The following is a 21652-nucleotide window of genomic DNA, read 5'->3' as shown; positions in this document are numbered from 1 at the left end:
AGAAGTTCAGCCAATATTGAGGGTTAAATTCAGGACTAATAAACAATCACCTACTTATTAGGGCCTTTACATTAGCATGGTACTGCTGAGAAGTAAGCTGTCTGACCCACAGGACAGGGACACTCACCATTTCATGTCACACTGCTCTTTGCTCAGTTTTTCAATCCTTTATTGCAAATCCACTATTTTTAACAAAGTGTATCTTTAGCTATGGTCCTGAGGAAATAATATTTGTTCTGAATGCAGTCAGGAAGGCCTAGGAAATACTTTGCACTTTCTAAGGTGAGGATTGCCAGTTTCAGATCACTTGGGAAGACAGTTCTGCAACCAAAAACCGTGGAGAGAAGGAAAAGACTGTGGTGAATAAAATGTATCAAAGTGCATTCTGGGCAGGCAGCGGCTTCTTGTGTTTTTTCATCCTTCTCAGGGCAACTGGTATTTTGGCTAGCTCAGGTATATGTGAGTCCTACCTGCCTGGCACAGGCATATTCTGAGTGCCCTTTTGCCATACTATGGGCACAGATGTTGTCAGCAATCACATCTCCTCCAGGCCAGCAGTACAGACAGCAGTGAATGATGTGAGCACTTAGCTGCCCTCTTTGCTCCTCTGTCACTCAAGCACATCTAAACCACTGTAAAGAGTGTGTAGGTCACTGCTTGGATGCAAGCCTAGAACTTTTTTTTTTTCCTCATCCTGGCCTATACTTGGCCTCAGCTTCCCTGTAAATGACTATTTCTCAGATTATAGGCACAATCTACACTCAGCACTTCAGGCTTCACCTGCAAGGTTCCAAGCCAGGATTTTTAAAGAGTGTATTGGACAACCTAAATATTAGGCAAAGCAGTTAACCTGTAAAGCCTATTAGCAAAGTCATACCTTAACAGGACCTGTCTTTCTAAAAGGGGCCTTTGATCTTTGGATACAAAGCAGAGTTCTACCAACAGGGGAATGCCTGACTGCATCCCCTGCAGCCACGCACTTGGCACAATTCTTGTCTCCATGAATGTAATGGATTTTGAGGGTTTTTATTTTATTGGTGGCATCTGGAAAGTTCCCATTATATCACAAAAAATACTCGCCTTTTTGAATTAAAAAAAAAAAGAAAGAAGATATAGCACTTTATAATGAACAGCTAATAACAGTGTACTGATTAGATCAAAAAGAAAAGTGTTTTATGATGTAAAGCATCTTTTCACCTGTTTTTTTTTACCAGCTACAATTATAGATCTGAGATACTCAGGTCTCTTGTGTGGTATGAAAGGCACCCATCCTAGAAAAAAACTAAACCAATTCAGAACCTTGAATGTCTTAACATCTCTATCATAGGCAGGTATTCTGCATTTTGTTTCAAAGTGCTTTGAAGTGAAGACCTGTTCAATGGATATGCATAATTTTCTACATGCAGTAAAACTTGCTACCCTGCAAGTGCGCTTTTTTCTTCCCATGTCACATTGATTTAAATCCTGAAATTTAGTAGGACCAGGTTCTGGCCCTGAAGTCTTACTTCCTCTTTATTGATAAAATGAAAAGAGAAACATTAGGCAAACCAACAGGGCACAGAACAGAATGATGATAATTACAGCTAAAAAAACACTAATCTTAGTTTCATTTAGATTCTAGTGATGAACTGGATTTTTTTTGTCACTGCTTTTTTTTTCATGGATTGGCAGGTCTAAAATTTAAATTACAATAAAAATCAAACCACAAAAACAAGCAAAAACAAACAAAAGAAAACCTAACAATGAAGCAAAACACAGTTTCTTTCGAAGTCAGTTTACTTAAATGAAATCTTCCCTCTCACCTTCTTAGTGGGCAGCTTAGATCACAGCAAATTTCTGGAAAAGAAAAGCTACCTTCAGAACCCTACATGGTTTCAAGCTTAACTTCATATGGAATATATTTTGTCTTAAACAGAAAATTTGTAACAAAGTGGATAGTTTTCAGTCACTTTCCTTCAGTGAGCTTATGTGTGGAAACTAATATGCTATCTTTTTCTTTCATTCTGAAAGTTACTTTACCCATCAAAAAGTTAGTGTGTGGCAGGTTTCTGAAATGTGCCATTAATAGTGGGAGGGAAAAGTCTCAACCTGGATTAGGGTTTGAATGGCAGAGTAGTAAGGCAATTTGTACTGTGTGTTTGCATCTTCTGTTTCTCAGATGTCTCATTACATTAAGGAAGCCTCTGAACTGCATGTGTTCAATAAACCAGTCTGTGTTCTGAGGCAAACACTTTTGTCTGCCTTTTCCTTTTCCTTTTCCTTTTCCTTTTCCTTTTCCTTTTCCTTTTCCTTTTCCTTCACAGTAACTCATGCTTTCTTCTTGGATCTTCTAAAATTATTTGATCCTTGCAGTCTCTGGTGGTCATCTGTGTTTATTATGTATTTATAAGCACAAATAAATTCACTTTGGAATATGTAATATCCTGACTCTACCAGTTCTAGCTGTCTTGAGAGTCATGCTGATCTTCTTTACTCCTCCAGTATCTTTATAACCATTAGCCATATTTCTGAAGATGAGAGTAACCTCAGATATTGCTGTGCAGCTCTCACTACCCTGAGCAGGTTAGTACAAGCATAGCTGGTACAAATAGATGGGCTCACTTGAATCAGCAAACACAGACTAAGCCCTGTCTGATGTGCTTTACTTTTCTCCTTGGGAACTTTAACAGCAGCTCTCTTTTAAAGCAGTTAAAGGTTTTCTTTGTAACTAATTTAACCAGATTCTCAGTGTGTGCAAGGAGCAAATCTGTTGGTTGAGAAGATACAGCTCTGTCGCTTTTTAAAGGATATTATCCTTTTATAGTGTCCTTTTAAAGGACACTATCCCTTTCCAGGCACAATCCTACTGAAAATCTTGAGCTCTGAAGCAATATCACAACCTTTCTCCTGTCTGACCTGCTTTCCTCCCATGTCGTACAGAAATGAACCCTAAAGCGCACCACAGGCGATTACCACAGGGGCTGTCAAGTTATTTTTGCTAGCTGCTGACTGCCACACCTGATGCTCTTTAAATTAGCTCCAGCTAGGTTTCCCCATATGTGGTGACAGAGGGTTGCATATTGCCTGACAGATCAAAATATTTTCCAGATCATAGTGCAGAGAAAGCTGTGAAGTGTCATGCAAGGTCAAATTACTACTTTATGCTGTAAGTCTTTTTCTGTGCTGTCCTACAAAACAGTGTCAGGCATCTTCTAACATGAAGTAATGAGAGATATTCATTGATTCAGAACTGATCATAGATGGTTGTACCTGGAAAGACAACTTGTGTGTAAAGGTAGAGCATGTGGGAAGAAGAAAAGGGGTAAATTCTGTTTGTATTATGGCAGCACTCAGGAGGGCAAAGCCATAGTCCTGGATCCAGCTTCTGTAGTACTGGGCACTGCAGAAGATTGTAGAGATTAATCTAATTTAGATTTATATTTATATGGAAGAATAAGCTTAAATAACCTGTTGCTGAGGACATAGAGTGCTGTGGCTAAGACCTAGTAGGAAACAGGGCTAAATATAATGAGAGCTTAATGGAAAAAATAATAATTAAAAAAATCAGAAATGCTTTCATTATTCTTACTGATACTTCAGTTTTTCTTCTTTTTTGGTGGGGTAGAAGTGGGTGGTCTTCCTTTCAGAGATTTTTGTTCTGATTTAGCCACCTAACTAGAAATCCTCAAGTAGAGGAATATTCCTGAGGAAAGGGTTCAATGAAAATGAGAGTGATCTCTGTTCTAGGTGGAATGATAGAAGGGATTTCTTCTGATTCTGCAGGAGTTCTAATTCTCTACCATTTTCAGGAACTGATGCTTTCTTTTGCAGTGTTGGCCATTAATATTTCTAGAATATTAATAGCAAGGTTAGCAAATTAGGGGCAAACTACTCTGTGAACACTCCAAAATACCAGTTTCAGATTTTTGTGATACATATTTGAGTTTTGAAAGATTACATAAACAAATAGGTTCTTTTCACATAGTCTCGATTTGGTGCTGGTCCAGTGCATTAAACATAGGCTCTTTCAAAATCCTACATGGGAGCAATTCTGATTAGGACAGGATCTTGACAGTGAGCTTTCTTCTTGACTGAATTCTGCTTTTCTAATTACTTTACCATGGACTGAGTACAGGGGATTTTCTACCTTGGCTTTCTGACCTGCTTTGGTTCACAGCTTTTCAACCCCCAGGGGAAACATCCCACTTTTTATTCATCCTTTTTTCAAGTAAAATTTTAATGTGCCATACTGAAAGTATAAGTAGAGAAATTTTAGGCCAATGCATTGAGCCTGAAGCCCTGCAACACCATGTTTCTGCTTAAAACTCTCCACAGCAACCCAGTTTAATTTTTCCAATTATATAAGAGTTTTGGTTATTTTCCTTTTTTCTCATTTCCCTCTTTTTTATTTGTTTTGTTTAGATCACCTGATTTAAATCAAATGCTGGAAAGCAACACTTTAACTTGAAGCTTACTGTACTTCGATATATAGAAATATTCTAGTATTCAAATACTTATTATTCATATAGTGTGTTTTTCTGAATTTACGCCATAACTTACTGCAAATAATTTACCCCATGTAATGCAGTTCTTTGCCTATATAAAATGCTCATTTCTCTCATTTATAAGAAGCCACTTGTATCTTTTCAATACTTATGTTTTCTGTGTTGTCTGTGGGGTTGGAAAAAAGTACTACTTGTGTGTTGGAGAAAGAGACCTTTTATCCAATTACTAAACAGCAAGCTCCCTCAGAATACAACATTCCCTTTGTGAATGTAAATAATTAATTTACACCTATAACTTTATTAATTATTTTATTTCCTGATGGTGGCTATTTATTGAAATGGCTTGGTGCATACACAGATGCCTCAAGATAGCACAAATGCTATTTTTCTTGAATAGCAATGTAGGTAGGAAAGTTTGGTTGACTGTTAATACTTGCCTAACTCTTAACTGTCACACACAAAACTAAATGTAGAAGCTGCTAGTTCTTATTCTCTCTTCTTTTCTGTAGCATCACTATCATATTTTTTAATCTGAGAGGATCGTGGGAGTATAGCATACAAACTTTCTGGATGCCATGAGTTGAAAGTTAAGTAAGAGTCAGGGAAAATCTGAGATACTAATTACATAAGAAAATCCTTTTCTTCTTTCCCATTCCTTCTCTGATTACCCAGACTATGCTGGCCTTTAAGAGGTTTCTTAGCAAGTATTTGTGAACTGCAAAGAGGTTCAGTTGCCATTTTGAGATCATGGCACAAAGTAACTGTTCTTTCATCTTTAAACAGGGACATATTATATTCTGCACATATTATTTTAAATATTGTTGCTCATTTTTACATCTGTGTAGTATTCTTATAGCTATTATTGTTCATTCAGATCCCGGTTGCTAGTTTGCTAGACTTTGCAGGAGCAAATGATATCACACAGGAACTCACCCTTCTGATGAATATAAGTAAAACAAAAGTTAAAACTGTAGAGATTGATTGAAAAACAAGCCTAACCATTAAGATCAACAGTTTTCATTCCACAACATAATACTTGAAAAATTGCAGCTTGTGCATTAGAGAATGGTAAATGGAGGATGAAAGTGCTGAAGGTTGATTGATAGTTATGGTGGGAAATGAAGAATAAAAGTGATTTGTAGTTAATTGAGGGAGTCTGTTTATGTGCACACTGTCATTCACACTCTGGGACAAAAATGACAACCAAACATAGCATGTAAAAAATGCACAATTTTCAGAGGCCTGTTCTCATCTTGATATTTCTTTAATCCAAACTTTCTTTCTTCTTGTGTTTTTCATTTGTAGTTCTGTTTTGGTAATTTGAACCTAAAACATATGGGTATTATTTCTGTCAGAGTTTCTGTGTCTGTAGCAAGTAGAAGACTTTGACATCTATCTGTTTTCAAGCCCATTCTCTTCCATGCAGGAAGAATGAGGGTTTTTAATTTTCCTTGCTGATAGATTCATACCATTGTAGAAGAGAATAATCAAATAATCTAGGTTGAAAAAGATTCTTAAGGTCTTTGAGTCCAGCCCTTAACCTAACACTGCCAAATCCAACACTAAACCATGTCCTTAAGTGACACATCCACTCATCTTTTAAATATCTCCAGGGATGGTAGCTTCACACTTGCTGTTACCAGGTTTTTCTTCAAATGTTGTAAATATTTGGTGTAAAATGCAGATATGTTAGCTGACTGTGTTAGCCTTGAGAAGTGACCCGTTAGCATAGCAGTTTGTTTTATAGGAATAGCTAGGTAAATAGATGCTACCTATAAGGTCATGTAGGAAAATTGGAACAGTCATTATCACTAATGCAAAATAAAAATTAACACTATAACCACTACTATTACAGTTACCAATAACTGTGCAATGATTTATTACAGCTTTTTCCCAATTTAAAAATAGCAATTTAAGTGGTAATGAGAGAATGTAAAATATCATTATAGAGCCATATAAAAAAATATCTCATTACTGCAGAGCCTATCTTTTTAGTCATTTGTGTTAGGAAGTGTTATGAAATTTGGGCAGAATTCAAACAGCCTGGTAGTTCTTGAACAGAGATCATACCATGATTTTTATGTAGTTGTGTGCCTTCTAAAAATCTACTTCTAGTTGCTTTGCTTTTATAAATGTGTATGTATTGATCTATAATATTTTTTTACCACTGCTGTGTTGGGTAAAACCAGAATAAACCTGGGAGTTGGTTAAACAATGTAAGAAAGGTTAATTCTCAACAAAAAATAATTTGATTTTTAAATTCATGAAAACTCATTAAGACATACTCTGTTTACTTGAGCTTGTAAAAATGTTTCTCAATATTAAAATTTTAAAAATATTTCTAAATAGTTATGGTTTATGCAGGAACATTAGGCTATTTGGACAGACTTCAAATGTGGAGGAAGCTTTCTGAAGGAAGAAAACTTGTTTCATTCATGAAATAAGCATCAGTTCTGAGTAGCGGAGATCTATCAAAAATTAAGAGATATTTTAAAAGGACAGGATAATTCAGAGTAGTAAGTAAGCATAATAAAATGACAGGAATTTTTTGCGGATTTTTCCCCTACGTGACATGAAATTGTATGACATTCCCTTTTTTTATTTATTCAAGAGCTTTTGAAATTCTCTGGATTTATCTGTTGAGATTTTTATACACATGATCAACTTACATACGTCCAGCAGTAACATTTTCATGGATTTTAATGAGATTCAGGCTCAGGTCTGCTTTTTTTCACCAGTGTAAATCCACAATGTAGGACTAGATGAATCCTACTCTTGTCCTAGGAGTGTTTTTAACTGTCAGGGGTTTTTTTAAGTTTGTAGGCACTACTTGTTGGTAGTGTGTTTGCAATGTGATATTAATTGTCTGTCTCAAAGCCAGGACATTTGGATCAGATGGGCTTAGTTGTGTTTAATAACATTTTGATTGGCTTTAAAAATCCCCTCCTCACTTAAAACCAGCATGTTTGAAAATTAAATGATGGTAAGAAGCAGCAATGTTACCTTAGGTAGCACTGAGTAGCAGTGTAACACTACAGTTACTCAGATGTGCTTACATTGTCTTTTAGGGAAAGTTACTGCCTTATATTAAATAATATTTTAAAGAACTTTGAGAAGCCTGGTACATTTTTTGACAACCTTTGATTGCTCTCTTGCATGTTGTATACACATGGTTCTGACAGTAATTTTTCTAAATTTCTGACAGCTCTTTAGAACTATCTTGGGTTTATGCCAATAACAAAACAGTACTGAAGCTGAGTATCCATATTTAATCTTATTGTCAACTTTTAGTGAAGTATTAACACTTTCATTGTCCTGTCAACAACCCTGTGAGGACTCTTCTAGTGCAAAGAAAAAAGCTCCATCTGCAGCTTAACAACTTGATGTGTGGCTTGAATTCCTTCATGAACTGAGTGTTCACAAATGCATGCATTATACAGAAAAACTGAACAGGCATTGAAATCACAGCATGGCTGGAAAGGAAAACAGTGGAGCACCTGGTTCAACCTTCCTGACAGTGTAGCTATTTCATCTTTCCATGAAACTCAGTTTATTTTTAAGAGCATTGTAGGGTGAGTTCTTTCTAATATGACATGATAACTTTAAGACTCAGTTATTTCCTTTTTCATAATGTATTTTAGATTTAATGCTCTTAAAACCTTTTTTCATTTTCGTTGGTATTTTGAATTAAAACCATATGATAATGATTCTAAAATTTATACCTGATAATCCTATGTTTGTTTGTATGTGTTTGCATCCATGAAAGAAGACATGCAACAAGAACTATGTTCTTTTGTCTTTTCTTTTAAAACCTGAACACACATTTATCACACAATCAAATTGCAATAATATTTTTTAGCTCTGCCTAGGAAAATAAAATAAAATAATTCAATTAAACTGTCTTTTTTTTATTTAAACAAATATAATTGCTTACCTGTATATTTTTATTATTTATTTTCAATGTGAATTTCATTGGAAATGTCTGATGGAAGAAGTGACTGTTGTTTAATATTCTGTTTCAAGGCTAGATCCTTACTGTGAGTAAGACCAAATTCTCTTTATCATTAACAAGCAGTTCTTAATATTTTATTTTTTTTTGTACACCATAAGAGAATTTGTCCAGCACATTCAGGAGAAATTATCACCTCATATTCTATTTACATGATTAACTGCAATGATTAAACAGAAACAGATTTCAGGCACTGTGAAATTTTGTCCTGAATTTTGTACCTGATTCTGCCAAGACTCAATTGCATGCCAATTTGCATCTTTAAGTCTAGTGCCATTATTTTTCACCCGAACTCCCTAGCCTTGGGCTCCCAGGTAGACACATGCATAAACCCTATAAAGCTTAGAACTCTTTATTCCATGACTACTGTTCTGGTGGAAGAGCTAGCTGTAGTTCCTCGCTATTGCCAATTCCTGTGTAATGACATTTATTACTGCATTTTAAGGCAACTCATTACGAGAAGCTGCTAGACTCCTATTTAGTTATTAGCTGGGTACAATTAGAATTGCTTTAATCAGCTGAACTTGTTCAGCTGAATTCACATTTTCTTTAGCTGAAGGGAAGATCTGAGTTTATCAGCCAGTATTTCAGACAGTTTGAAACCATGACCTTAAATAATCCTGGATGTTCTGATCATACACAGCCAAGAAGTATGCCTTACTTTATGAATTAGAGATAATGGTTATCACTTTTAACCACTATTTGTACCCAGTTCAATGTCTGTTTTTTGCAACAGGGAGATATAGCCTTCCTAATGATTTGTACATACCAAAGTCTTACAGGACAAGCCAGCATGCAAATTCTTTTTTTCATAACCATCTAAATTTTCAAATACTTTAAAACTACTTGACACCTCTTTGATAGTCTGAAATTTGGGGGATGCAGACAAAAAAAAATATTCATCTTTACATGTGAAGATTCCTGTCTATCTTCAGTTTTGTGCCAGATGGCTTTAGGCCAATTGATTGATAGTTACCGGCTTCCAACAGAACCTTGGTAATTTAACAGAGAAATTCCTCACTTCTCTGCTCAGCAGCTTCCCAGAGGAAAGTTTTCTGAGTTTGGAATGGCTGATATTGCCTGCATTTCCTCACTCTAGGAGGCTTGGGGGTTAGTGAGAAAAGTCCAAGTCCAACACAGTCCCCAAATTTCAGTGGTTTGAATATTCTCTGGAGATTTTTTGAAAACCATTGTTATAAATTATTCACCACAATAGGGTAGGTCAATCAATAAGGCAATTTATTAATTTGTTGATAAGGACTGGGCAAGCAGCGCTGGGGACACGGGGAGTCCACACTCCACCAACACATCCATCCTACCCCTGGTCACTGCCCCTTTTATAGGCAGTGGGCTCCTTGGGCTGTGTCACACCTACTGTGCTGAGGAGCAAGTCCAAGCAAGCCCGAACATGTTGGCTAGCACTCAAGCAGCAGTGGCTACAAGCCCCCACCAGGTCTGGGCAAGGCTGGAACATGTTGTCAGGTTACACTTCCAGCAAGCAGGTAACAGCAGTAACAAGTCTGTTCATGTTCTCACAAACCTGCTTTTTCTTTATACGTAAAAAGTGGATACCATTCATAATTCTAGTGGCAAAAAGAAAAAAAAACAAAACATAACATCAAAATCCAGTAATTCACAGCAAGCTGATTTAAACAAATATAATGAAATAATTTTATTTTCCTTTGTTTCATGCCCATGCTTTACTTTAATTTCAGTATTCTTGTCTATATTGATCCTATGATGTATTTTTCATAATGACACGAATCACTGTGAAATATACCATGTAAAGGAGAAAGTGATTCTGTGGGAAAGAAAGATGTCCAACAGAAGCTGTAGGCTTACTATAGGAAAGTTTGCATCAATTCTCACTATGCAGGTTAAAACAGCATTTATTCTTTGTACTTAGTTTTGAGTCAACTAACTCTGGAGAAAGCAAGCCACTAATTTAAATCTCAATTTAGAGCTTAATATATACCCTGTGGGGAAGAATGGCAGTATAAGTAAGGAAAAAAAAAAAAGTATCTTTCAGTATAAGAGTGGCATTGTTTTAAAGAGCTCAAAAATATCCAGCCGCTATACTGACACCAGAAATGCTGAAAGAAAGAGAAATCCTAGTGACCTCAGCAAAATAAAGGAATACAGAACTTGTCTTGGCTTATTAAGTCCTGGAAGCTGAAAACATAGAAGATCTTTTGAGAAATGTGCATTGACTAAACCAAATGAAATTCAAAAGCCTTTGAATGAAAGGGTGCAAAGGCAATGTGGACTGAAGGGAATGAGTCTAAATTGAAAGAAGACTTGCTTAGGTTTAGCTAATCAGATTTCATAGAGATTTTACTCTAAGTTAGGATGATTTCAGGCCTGATGATATGCAGAAATCTGGAAAGATTGTTTGGATATGGAACGAACAGGCTAAAGGACCTGAATGTTGAGACAAAGGGAAAAAGTCATACACTGCATTATTTGTACTTTCATGTCAGACATCTTAGGTTTGAGCTTGACTTTGAGCTACTGTGCCTAGCACTGAAAGTTTCTTTAACAAATTTCTGCTGAGACAAACTGGAATCATGCTGATGCAGTGGTACAGATTTTAATTTACGACAATTTTTTTTGTTGGGTAGGAGGAATAGAACCATGTTTTCCTAAAAATACATTATCCATATTTCTCAGTAGTTGCACCTGAAAAACAGACCTTATAGTTACTGGGGGGAAAAAGTACTTAAAAATACTTATTTTAAATTATTTATTAAATTATTTAATTATAAAAATATTTAAATTATTTATGTTGTCTGCAAAATAATATTTTTTTTTTCTCCACAGTAAAACCAACAGTTATTGATGTTGACATTTATGTTAACAGCATTGGTCCCGTATCATCAATCAATATGGTAAGTGACTTCCTTATAAAGATTTTTATCTGGATTGCTGATCTTGGCATCAATACTAACTTTTGAAAAAGACAATAAATACTGTAAGTTGATTTGATTCTGATTTAGTCCTGTTTTCAGCTATAATTCTGGTTTTTGTGTCTCATCAAGAAAACAAACCTCCAAGCAATATAATGCTCTGTGTTGTCTATTGAAAAATACTGGTAGATCTTCAGTGCTAAAATCACCATCTTAGGAAAAAAAGTATGAAATTCATCAATTTTCAAGAAAACTCTTGAGCTGTTGTTTCAAGAGGCAATCAGATATACAGAGATTCATAATGGGGAGTTAATGAAAGTCATCATATAAAAACAGCATATTTATTTGGAATTCATCATCTCTTCAGTGGTTGCTTTTCTTTCATTGAATTACTAACAATCTTGAATGTTGAATTATAATTTTGAAGAAGTTATACATAGATGTACTGCACATGTAAAGGCAGGAGAAACCAAAGGTATGTGATAGTGTGGCAGTAATAAACCTATGGTTGGTCAGTTGTTACAATCTGTACTCCAGGTCTTTCCTCAGTGCTGCAGCAACATATTCAGATTTAGGAAGCAAGCTGAATGTTTACATAGCTACAGGATTCTGGGTAGCTGTGGCTGCTTGTGCAACTTCTGAGTTTGGATCCATCATATTATTCCTCTTCTTAAATTAGGTTGACTTTTCTTGGAAAAGGAAGACCTGTTAATATCTTACTGTACTTAAAGATTTTAAAATAACCTCTTCAAAGCAATGTGTCTTTTCCACAATGGCATTCAAAGGCTGCCGTGTACAATGTTCCTATAAGAATCTAATTAATGCATTGTATTTTTGTATATTGTATTATTATTATATGCATTGTATATTTGTATTTTTGGAAGAAAAGCTTCTGAATTTAAAAGGTGTCTGTTCAGCCTTATTCTTTGGTTTTGCCTATAAATATGAAAAAAGGCGAGTCACTGCAGCATATGAAATATGAGGTGGTCAGAGACTCCTATGCACCCTGGCCATGGAAAATCTGGCAAGAAAATACAGAACAAATTATGTGCTGTGGACAACTTGGTGTCTTACTCAACAACTGTGAAATGTGTTGGTTGATATTTCATGTGAAGCCCTGAATGTCAAGCAATGGGAGTAGCTGCTCCATTCTTGAACTAATAAATAACTAATTATCTTTCCCTTCCCTGAGGGCCTACCATAATGACTTCTCTGGAGAACAGTTTATTGGAAGGTCCTCTGTCTTGGATTTACTCTAGGAATTTACTCTGTTCAAAACCAATGGAGACAATGTTATTTTGCTCTTTGCCTCTCTGAGTTAGTTTGTAAATAGAATTTTGGGGTGCTGGAAATGTATGTGGAATAATAAGAAAGCATTTCATCAAAACTACTACAGATAGAAATAAGGAAAATAGTAATAGGAGAAATCAGTGGTTTTTTGGAAGATTATTGTAGTCCAGTCTTACTTAAAGCTGTATTTAAAGTTTTGAATAGAAATGGACGTTATTTCAGATGTGCTTGTGGGCACTATATCTCACTGAAACTGAATCTGAACTACCTTAGCACTTTTGAACTTTATTTCTGTTCTCAAACATACTTACCAATATAGGAAATTAACATTAGGCACTCAAATGTAGCAAACCTTTGTCAAAAATCTCCATTTCTGCTTTGTTACTCTGGAGACTGTCCAAACATACATAAGAGATCTTGCAATCTCAAATTTACAGTGGTGATGGCAAGTCCTCACAAAATTGCAAGCCACTGTGCTGTATGATGCCTTGTCTCTGCATTGGCAGAACTGATTTAGAAACTTCTTTTCCCCCAGTTGGTGTTATTTCAACTGTTTGGCTACAGTATTCAGTAGCCATGATTTGGTCTACTGGAAGAAAAAAAATCAAACATGTTTTGGAATTAAAAATAATAATTTATTTACTTTTAAGTAAGCAGTTTCTCATGTAGACTGTGAACCACTGAAGCATGGATACACAAAGTGCTGATCACAAATAGTATCTAGAAATTACCTGTGTCAGAATAAGAGGAAGGAAGAGACCATCTTCAGTGTGATATCTGTCATATAACTGAAATTTCAAAGGAAGAGGAATGTGCATAAAATCCCATTTGAGGAGAAAAAAACAGGGGGGGAATCTTGGTAGATCCCACCTATGGTCTTTTTCTCACCAGGACAAGAGCTTTTATCTTTTCTCCCCTAAACTATTATTAAAAGTTAAGCTGCTCTGTCCAGGCAACTCGGTAATGTGGTGGTTGATTGAGCAAAAAGAATGATGATTACATTGATTTTCATCTCTTCAAGAGCGAGATTATCAACACATACAAGGTGGACTTTCCTGCTGTGTACTTCCAAACTTAGACCTTAACTCAATTACTCTTTGAGGGAAAATTATGTGGAGCTTCTCTTGAAATCAAACTCTGCATGTGTATTTTCTGATCAGTTATCATCAGTGATTTTCATCTACTGGGTGAAACCTAGGAAATAATTTTCTTTAAGATATTTTTTCAACGGGTGTTCAGTCAAATGTTCAAGCCAATTTTGTAGAGCAAAGCTTTTCAGATGCTATTAACTGTTGCAATTATGCTTAGACTTGAGTTATGAATATTAATATCTTACTGTTTCTTTAACAATCAGGATAAAGACAGTTGCTATCAGACACCTACTTGTAGCAAAGTTAATCTCAGATGAATTGTATGTGAATAAAAGGAAGAATGAAACATTTTAGACTGAGGCTGTAAGTGCCACAAGGGGAAGAAATGTTAGGGACCTCTTCAAAAGGGCTTCAAGTCAAAGGTAGTGTTCTGTGTCAAAGGCAGCATAATCCATGGGAATATATGGCTAACCCCACATTCCAGGCTTTTTGAAGACAGTTTCTGCCACTTCTCCCAAAAGTCTTATCAGTGGCTCATTTTCTAGGTACTTTCGGTATGTCTATTTTAAACATCAAGATTTCCAGAAAAAATCAAATAGTAGTGTGGATGCTCTTCTATTAGAGATTCATCATTATAATATCCTTATGAAGACAATAGAAACTTGTTTTCTGAATAGGCAGGGGAGACTCTTCCTTTGTCTGTGACATGAAAATGTATCATGGTTTAAAAAAACCCGATGGGAAAAAATAGGCATTGTGTAATAACAGACAAGGAAAAACAGACTGAATCATGAACTGAGTGATACTAGGAAGTGGTTGTGAGTGGCAGTAGCTTTAAAGAAGTAATTTCAGCATTTTGAGTTATGGCATGATGTTATGAATAGATATTATTGATATACATGAATGTTTAAAATTTAAAATTCTGAGATACATGAATGCTCATTCAAAAATTTTAGGCTGTCTTTTTAATAAATGAAATCCACCTTATGTATAAATATCTTGATACCTGTCCTTTATCAAAAATATAATCCAATCTGATCTTAGACTCATTTAAAGGATAGAAAACCTGGTTTATTTAAAAGTAAATGACAAATGCATTCCATGAGTCAAATTATATGTTCTATATGCACACTATATATCTTTGTCTTGATTTTCATAATTTAATAAAATAGAGAAATCTGCAATTTTCCACTTCAAGGTGCAATGTCATTAGAGACCTTGCATTGTAGGATGCAAGATTTTAATTCAATCTTTTCTTTCTGAAAAAGTTTTTTATATGTGTAGTTTTAATGAACTATATTAGTGAATCTAAAGGAGCTTCTAAATTAGTTATTTTAATTAATTTTTTTAAATTTTAGAATTAAATTTCAGTTTTAATTTTTTTTTCCCGTGCTTTATATTGTAAACCAGATGTATGAATGACGTGTCACTACATTTTTTATTTATCTGTCTTTTAAATCTTTTTTCTTTAGTATTTTTCATTGAAAGTGGTGCCCATGAAGCATGCGATTTTGCATTAAAGTCCATGATTCATTTTTTGTAAAACCTCCAGTTTTTGTCAATAGCTGTAAAGGTTTATAAATTGTCTTGTAAAACATAGTCTTAATGTGGCTCACTGTAGCCTGGCTTTCTACAGATAAGCAATACTGGCTTGTCTATAAAATAACAGAAAATGGAAAGAGACCAATATGCAAAATGGGAACTAGACATAAATAGTGTGGGAGAAAAATCCTCTAGAAGTAGTTTCATGAGACAGAAAGGTAAACACATTGAGATTAAATAGACTATTAAACCTCAGTGGCATCAAAGCTTGTGTATTTGTGCATTCACACATACAGGGTTAAATGAGTAGCTACAAGAATCTGAGATTGCAGCACAAATTGCTAGTGAAGGAGGAATTTTACACATGTATGGTTTTTCCAGCTAGAATCTCATTTTAACACAGTTGTGCAGAAAGAATGTTGAAGAGAGTGTGAGAAGCAACCTTATAAACTGTACTTTCTGTCCATAAAAATAGTAATTGGTTATCTGCTGGATATATGGTCATCTCTTTATTGTCAAGTATTCTTAAATGGCAATTCAGAGTGTCTCTTTTATGTATTTCATCATTTCATTCTATTGTATACACTCTCTAGGCTATGTCATATATCTTTAAGTGTGCTATATTTCCCATTTGTTAAGTGTTCCAAAATAAAAACATTTTTTACTCAATTTTTACCCCTTAATGTATGGGTAGACTTCTTTGAACTTCAGTTTCAAAGTCCCCACATTCTTGTTTTGCTTCTCCAGTAGACACTATAGGTACCTAAAGAATAGTGTTGATCTGGAGACTTTTCTAAAATACTACTCAAAGCATATAATTAAGCCTGAATTTCTTGCATGCTTTCAGTCTTTTATGTCTATTTGCTTGATAATTAAAATTATTGGTAAAACAGCTGCAATTATAGAAACATAGCCTGGTGAATTTTTCCATCATATAGCAAAGTTACTTTATAGCCAGATTTCATCCCATTTTCAGCCTACTGTGAAATACCCCGAAGAACTTCCTTCACAGACATCTCAAAGATAGTGCAAGTCGCTGCTTGAGCACAAGGCTGATCTCACTATCTTACCTAATCTAGTTATAAAGCAATTGTGTAGGGAGATGGTTTCTGTTATTTTTCAAGAGTGAGTTTTCCAGTTGATGAGTTCAGATAATCACTAAAATAATGGAATGCCTTGGGGTATTTGTATTTTTCCCTGAAAATCTTACAGGCTCCTTTTTTGCTCTGTGACGTAAGAGAACACTCATGTACTGGACTAAATTTCAGTCTGACTGGGTCTGTTTGTTTGCTAATATACCAATCATACTCTTAAACATTTTTCTAGATTATGTTCAGGTTACTGTTCTTGTTTCTAGAGCATATTTAAATACTGTCATTAAGTTTGGATCTCTCATGATAAGAAAAAATGTATGCATTATAGCAAATTTTTAAGATCAATGGACTTTTTTCTGATAAAACAAAATCACCTCTCCTACAGGCTCATTCTTGTTGCCTTAAGCTCTGGCAGTCAATGCCTCACTATGAAAATGTTTCTAGGAGGTAGTAGTAATAAAATGAAACTTGAATCTCTCTGTGGCTTCTGTTCCATCACTGACCTTTTGAGAGGCTCCTATAATCTCAAAAGTGAAACTGACTGGAAAAAGAGAAAGTTGGGGCTGGGGAAATGAACACAGATTGATTTTTTTCACATATCACCTTGGCAGCTTCTACATTTGGTCTTCTCTAGAGCTCCACTTTGTGTAACTAAAACGAGGCCTGGGATATAGAGACTCGGATAAAGAAGGGCCTTAGGCTGCCCTTGTTTGAGGTGCAATGGGATAGAGTAGAATAATCATTTTTCTGCAATGTAGCTTGTGTGCTGTGGTGTACAGCAGTAAAATACATGCTGCCATAATTTACTGCATTGGCAGGAAATCCAGTTTACTTCTTGGAGGAATGATAGATTCTGTCACAAGTCTTTGGTAATGGACTGATCTTAGGTCTGCTGCTCTGTCTTAGAATTCAAACAGATTTTCAAATATGGATGAACTTAGCCTTAGTGTTGTCTCAAAAGGTGTATGACAAATGAGAAATTTAATTTACATAAGATAGGAAAATTAAATGTCTCATCTGCTCGGTAGTGGCTATTAAAAAAGATTTGAAGAGCAGCTAGGCTGAATTTTTTTTCCATAGATAAACAGCGTGACAGTATCTAACAGGTGCCTCCTTTTTGAGGTAATGTATTAGCTTTCACACAAAAAGTGATAAGAAACTCCTTTCCAGCCTAGTCCCAGTTTTTAAGGCTTGATTTCTCTCACTTCAATAACCTGTTTCTTGGTTCTGCAGACCTTAGGCTTTAGAATTAACATGTATTCATGTTAAAGTTCCTTTACAAAGTAGTAGCTCCCCTTCTTGTCTGTTCAATGATACTTAGCCTCACATTCTTTATTGCCAACATTTGGGAAAGTTATTTTAGAAAAACTATGGCTAAATTGCTGTAAAGGGTACTGAATTACTTTTGGGTGAACTGAAAATCTCTTGGCCTAAATCAATGTCATTTTTGAGTGGGCAAGTATTTATCAACTTTGAGCTTTCGATGATTGCTCCATGGAAAAGTAATTACTTTTGTGATGACCTGTTTACTGGATTTCTGAATGGTATTGATGTAATTAAAACCATCATTTTGAGAGTTTGGTCTTCCTTAGTGCTTTCAGTTATGGATTTATTCAGGAATCAAATGGATTTTGCTGATTTGTTCTATAAACAATAGAGATGCACTAATGACAAATTGTTGTAAGACTTCGTGGTATAACTTTCTGGGAATGTAGACCTAGACATCACAGCATTCATGGAGCAATTCCAGCTGCATTATAAATGTGCTTGGTAGTTAGGAAGAAATAGCTGAAAATAGAGGGTGACCCTCTATAAACTGTTATTGGACCACAGAATCATCTTCAGTTTTCTGTAAGGTTTTTTGGTTGGTAAAAAATGGGTGCTATTCATCAACATCGTTTGAATATCCTAACAATTATTTGCATTTTCCACACTATTATTGCAATGAGCAAAACCCAGAAGAACCTCCGTACCTTCCTTTTTTTTTCCCCACAAGAACACTTAGCATCAGTCTAATTGGACATAATTTCCTTTTTTGTTAGATTGCTGAAAAATAAGGTTTAGATAATTGTATTACATTTCCTTTCAAGCTTTTTTAGTGAACATGGTGTCCCTTGACTCTTAAGAACTCTCAGATATGCTTTTTCTGGTACAAAAAAGGGTATTTCTGCTGAATGCCCACACAGAACTGAAGAATAATAGAAATGCTTAGTTTCTGCAATTAAAAAGGTCTACAGGCTGTAGCTGTATTGTATTCCAGCACTTCCATGCTTTGGCTAACACTGTACACTTTCCTCCTTTTAAATCAAAGTAGTCATAGTTTATTGCTTTCTTGGTCTTGAAAAGGGGCTTTTATGTGGTCAAAAATAGTGATATTCTAGATTCTTTATATGTTTTCATAGCTTCCTCAAAGTTCTTTCCACCACAGTCTTCTTATGCATCTGTTTTTCATCAGGCTTAAGATACAGGTGGTTCTATTGCATATTATGTTGTGTTGGGCAAGCTGCTTTCTACATTTAGAACTTCTATCTTATGAAACTTTATGGCTCTTTTCCTGCTTCTGCAAATTTCATTTGCAACCCTTGAAAGCTGAAAAAATTTTGTGAGAAGATGCTGTTATCATCACTACTGTTAACATTTTGTATGCTACACAGAAACAGTTTTGACCACAGAGCTTTGTATAGGTTTTACTTAAACATCTCAAACATTGAAGTGGCTGCTTTAAAACTAGCAACAGGCATTTTAATGGTGATATAACAATTTTACTAACTGTTGTTTGAGGGTTTTTTAAAGTTATAAATAGTAAAGATATGGAAACAATTCAGGGGTCCATGAGAATAAATTCTCAAGGCTGTTGTGATATTCTTAAACCAAAGAAACTGCTGTCTTCCTTTCTGTTTCCTGTGCTTACCCCATAATATATCTAGCAAATTACATTTCTTGGGAGGCTTGGGAACAGGGATAACTGATTCTTGCTTTCTTGCAATTGCTTTCACATATTTTTCAAGGAGAACAAATTTTTTAAAATTATATAAGAAACTTAATAATGGGAGGTATTTAACACCTATTATTAAATAGGTATTTAATAATATGTATTTAATACCTAGTCATCATACCTTTGTCAATGTGGTCCTCTATTTGTCAGGTCAGATTTATGAAAATTGCAAGAGGTTCATAAAAGTATGAGGGTGTCAAGCTCTTTCTTACAGTGTCTGTGCCAATGGTTGTTAAATAGTTACATCAGCTCCACTGATATTTTCCTTGCATAGTTAGTGAATATTTGAATAAGGTGAGATTAGAAATTTTGATGAAATCTGTATGATTCTTGGCATACCAGAAAAAATCTGGTATGATTTTGGTAAATACTCCTTAGGAATTCCAGCCTAACAAAAAAAAATATGTCATAATAATAGGATTGTTGTACCTGCTTTGATTTGTGATTTCAAATAACGATGTTTGAAGGAAGGAGTTCAGGCCTAAACTGTTTGAAAGAAAAATGGAAAAAACACTAGGTCTTGCAGACTCTTCATCATGTTGACATAGACACAGTGATGATTACACTGTCATGTAATCTGCTTCTGTATTACTATTCTTCTATGAAGCCAAAAGTTCCTGTGAAGACTGTATGTGAGAAACAGAACAAATGGGATACAGCACAGAGAACTGCAAGAGAGAAGAAAGGCCAAAAATGGTCAGATACTATTTTGAGGACATTTCATAAGACATGCTGTTTCAGATGTCCTGTTCCTTCTCCTCAAGAGAGATTACTAAATCCTTCACAAGAAGAATCCTGGAAACTAAATTTCATAATCCCGTTGAATAGAGAAAAGCACAAGCTCAAAAGTGGCAAGGGTACTGTGGGTCTGTACTTGTGCTCCTGGTAATCTCTGCAAGAGCTTGTTACCTTTCCTGTATGTTGCATCTTTTTCTGCTTCAGTTGTATGTACTAACCTTTCTCTCTGTTGTCTGTTGATTAATGAATTTTGTTTTTTACTCAGAATATGTTTATCTAAACAGGCTAGAATTTTGCAATGGCTCGCTCAGATAAGAAAAAGGACATGTGTACACAAGATTTAATTACTTTTTCCATCTGTATTGTCTAACCAATAAGTTACCTCAGTTTTCAGACCTTGCCTTTCAAAATCCTTCCTGGAAACAGTAGCTAGTGAACTCCAGGGATAGTGAGCTTTGGCTGATAGTTCATGTTTGGTAAAGTGTGTTGGTTAACTGAGACAAAGAAATAACTGTCATCTACTTACACACACTCCATATATCAGACTCAGACAGCTCCATGCTTTCATATAGCTTTCCAGGTAGATATTTCCCTGAGGTATATTTGCAGCAGTGTGTACAGCATGCGCTTTTCATTACCTAAGACAGAGGTAAATTGAGGTCAAATTACAAAGCAGTCAAAATTGTGAATTATAGAAAGTACAATCCTTGTCTTTTGATTTATAAAGATTATTATATTGGAATCAAAAAACTTTTTCATTTGTCTGAGAGTGCCAGTTTCTTAATTTTAGTGCTACTAGTAACTGAAGAATTGGGATCACCAAAATGTTTGCTGGTCTTCCCCGCTGCAAATGGAAATAAAAAAAATATTCCTGTATTACTTATCTGTCTCAGTCTTGGTCTTCATTTCTCTGCGTGAAATTGTCCCTTGAGCACATTCTCACTAAACATCTGGCCATCTTTAAGGCAAGGCAGTTTCAATTTTCCTAAATTGGATTCATGCATTATGCAAATGTTACTTCATTAGACACTGAGATGAGCTATCAAGCTATATTGTTTGGTCAGAATAATGTAAGCTCAATGCTGATTTGAAATCAGACTATCAATTTTGGATAAATTCAAGTCATGCAATCATTTTTGCTTGTGATTCAGTTAGGCCATACATAGTGATTGAGGTAAACGCAGTCAATGATTTTGTCTCTGTTTCTGACTTATTCTGATACCTATATGCAATGCATATATATGCAACAGCATAAACAATAAAAGAGCTAAATTAATCTCTCAGAAAGTGAATACAACTATGCCAGGAATAATTTTGAGCCATGTTCTCCTAAAATATTCCACACTGAGAGTCTAATTATAAGACCCAAAATTACCCAAAGTTGATTTTGGCACTAGGACATATTGGATCCTCATTGCCTTCTGTCTTTTCTTTGAAATTGCACCATGTGGAGAGTGCAAAGTGAAACACCTGTAAATTGGGGAATTTCCCCTGTGATGGATG

The 21652-nt window shown here is 35.2% G+C and overlaps 1 protein-coding gene across 1 annotated transcript in view; it reads left to right on the top strand.

Annotated features, from left to right (window-relative positions):
• Window positions 1-21652, top strand: part of GABRG3 (gamma-aminobutyric acid type A receptor subunit gamma3) — a 291985-nt gene that overhangs the window by 5512 nt on the left and 264821 nt on the right. The window contains exon 3 of the mRNA XM_062487859.1: window positions 11314-11381. Within this exon, the coding sequence (XP_062343843.1) occupies window positions 11314-11381 (68 nt within the window). The remainder of the gene's footprint in view (window positions 1-11313; window positions 11382-21652) is intronic.

Source organism: Cinclus cinclus, chromosome 2 (genome assembly GCF_963662255.1).
Source record: "Cinclus cinclus chromosome 2, bCinCin1.1, whole genome shotgun sequence".
Lineage (NCBI taxonomy): Eukaryota > Metazoa > Chordata > Aves > Passeriformes > Cinclidae > Cinclus > Cinclus cinclus.
This window is presented reverse-complemented; position numbering and strand designations above follow the sequence as displayed.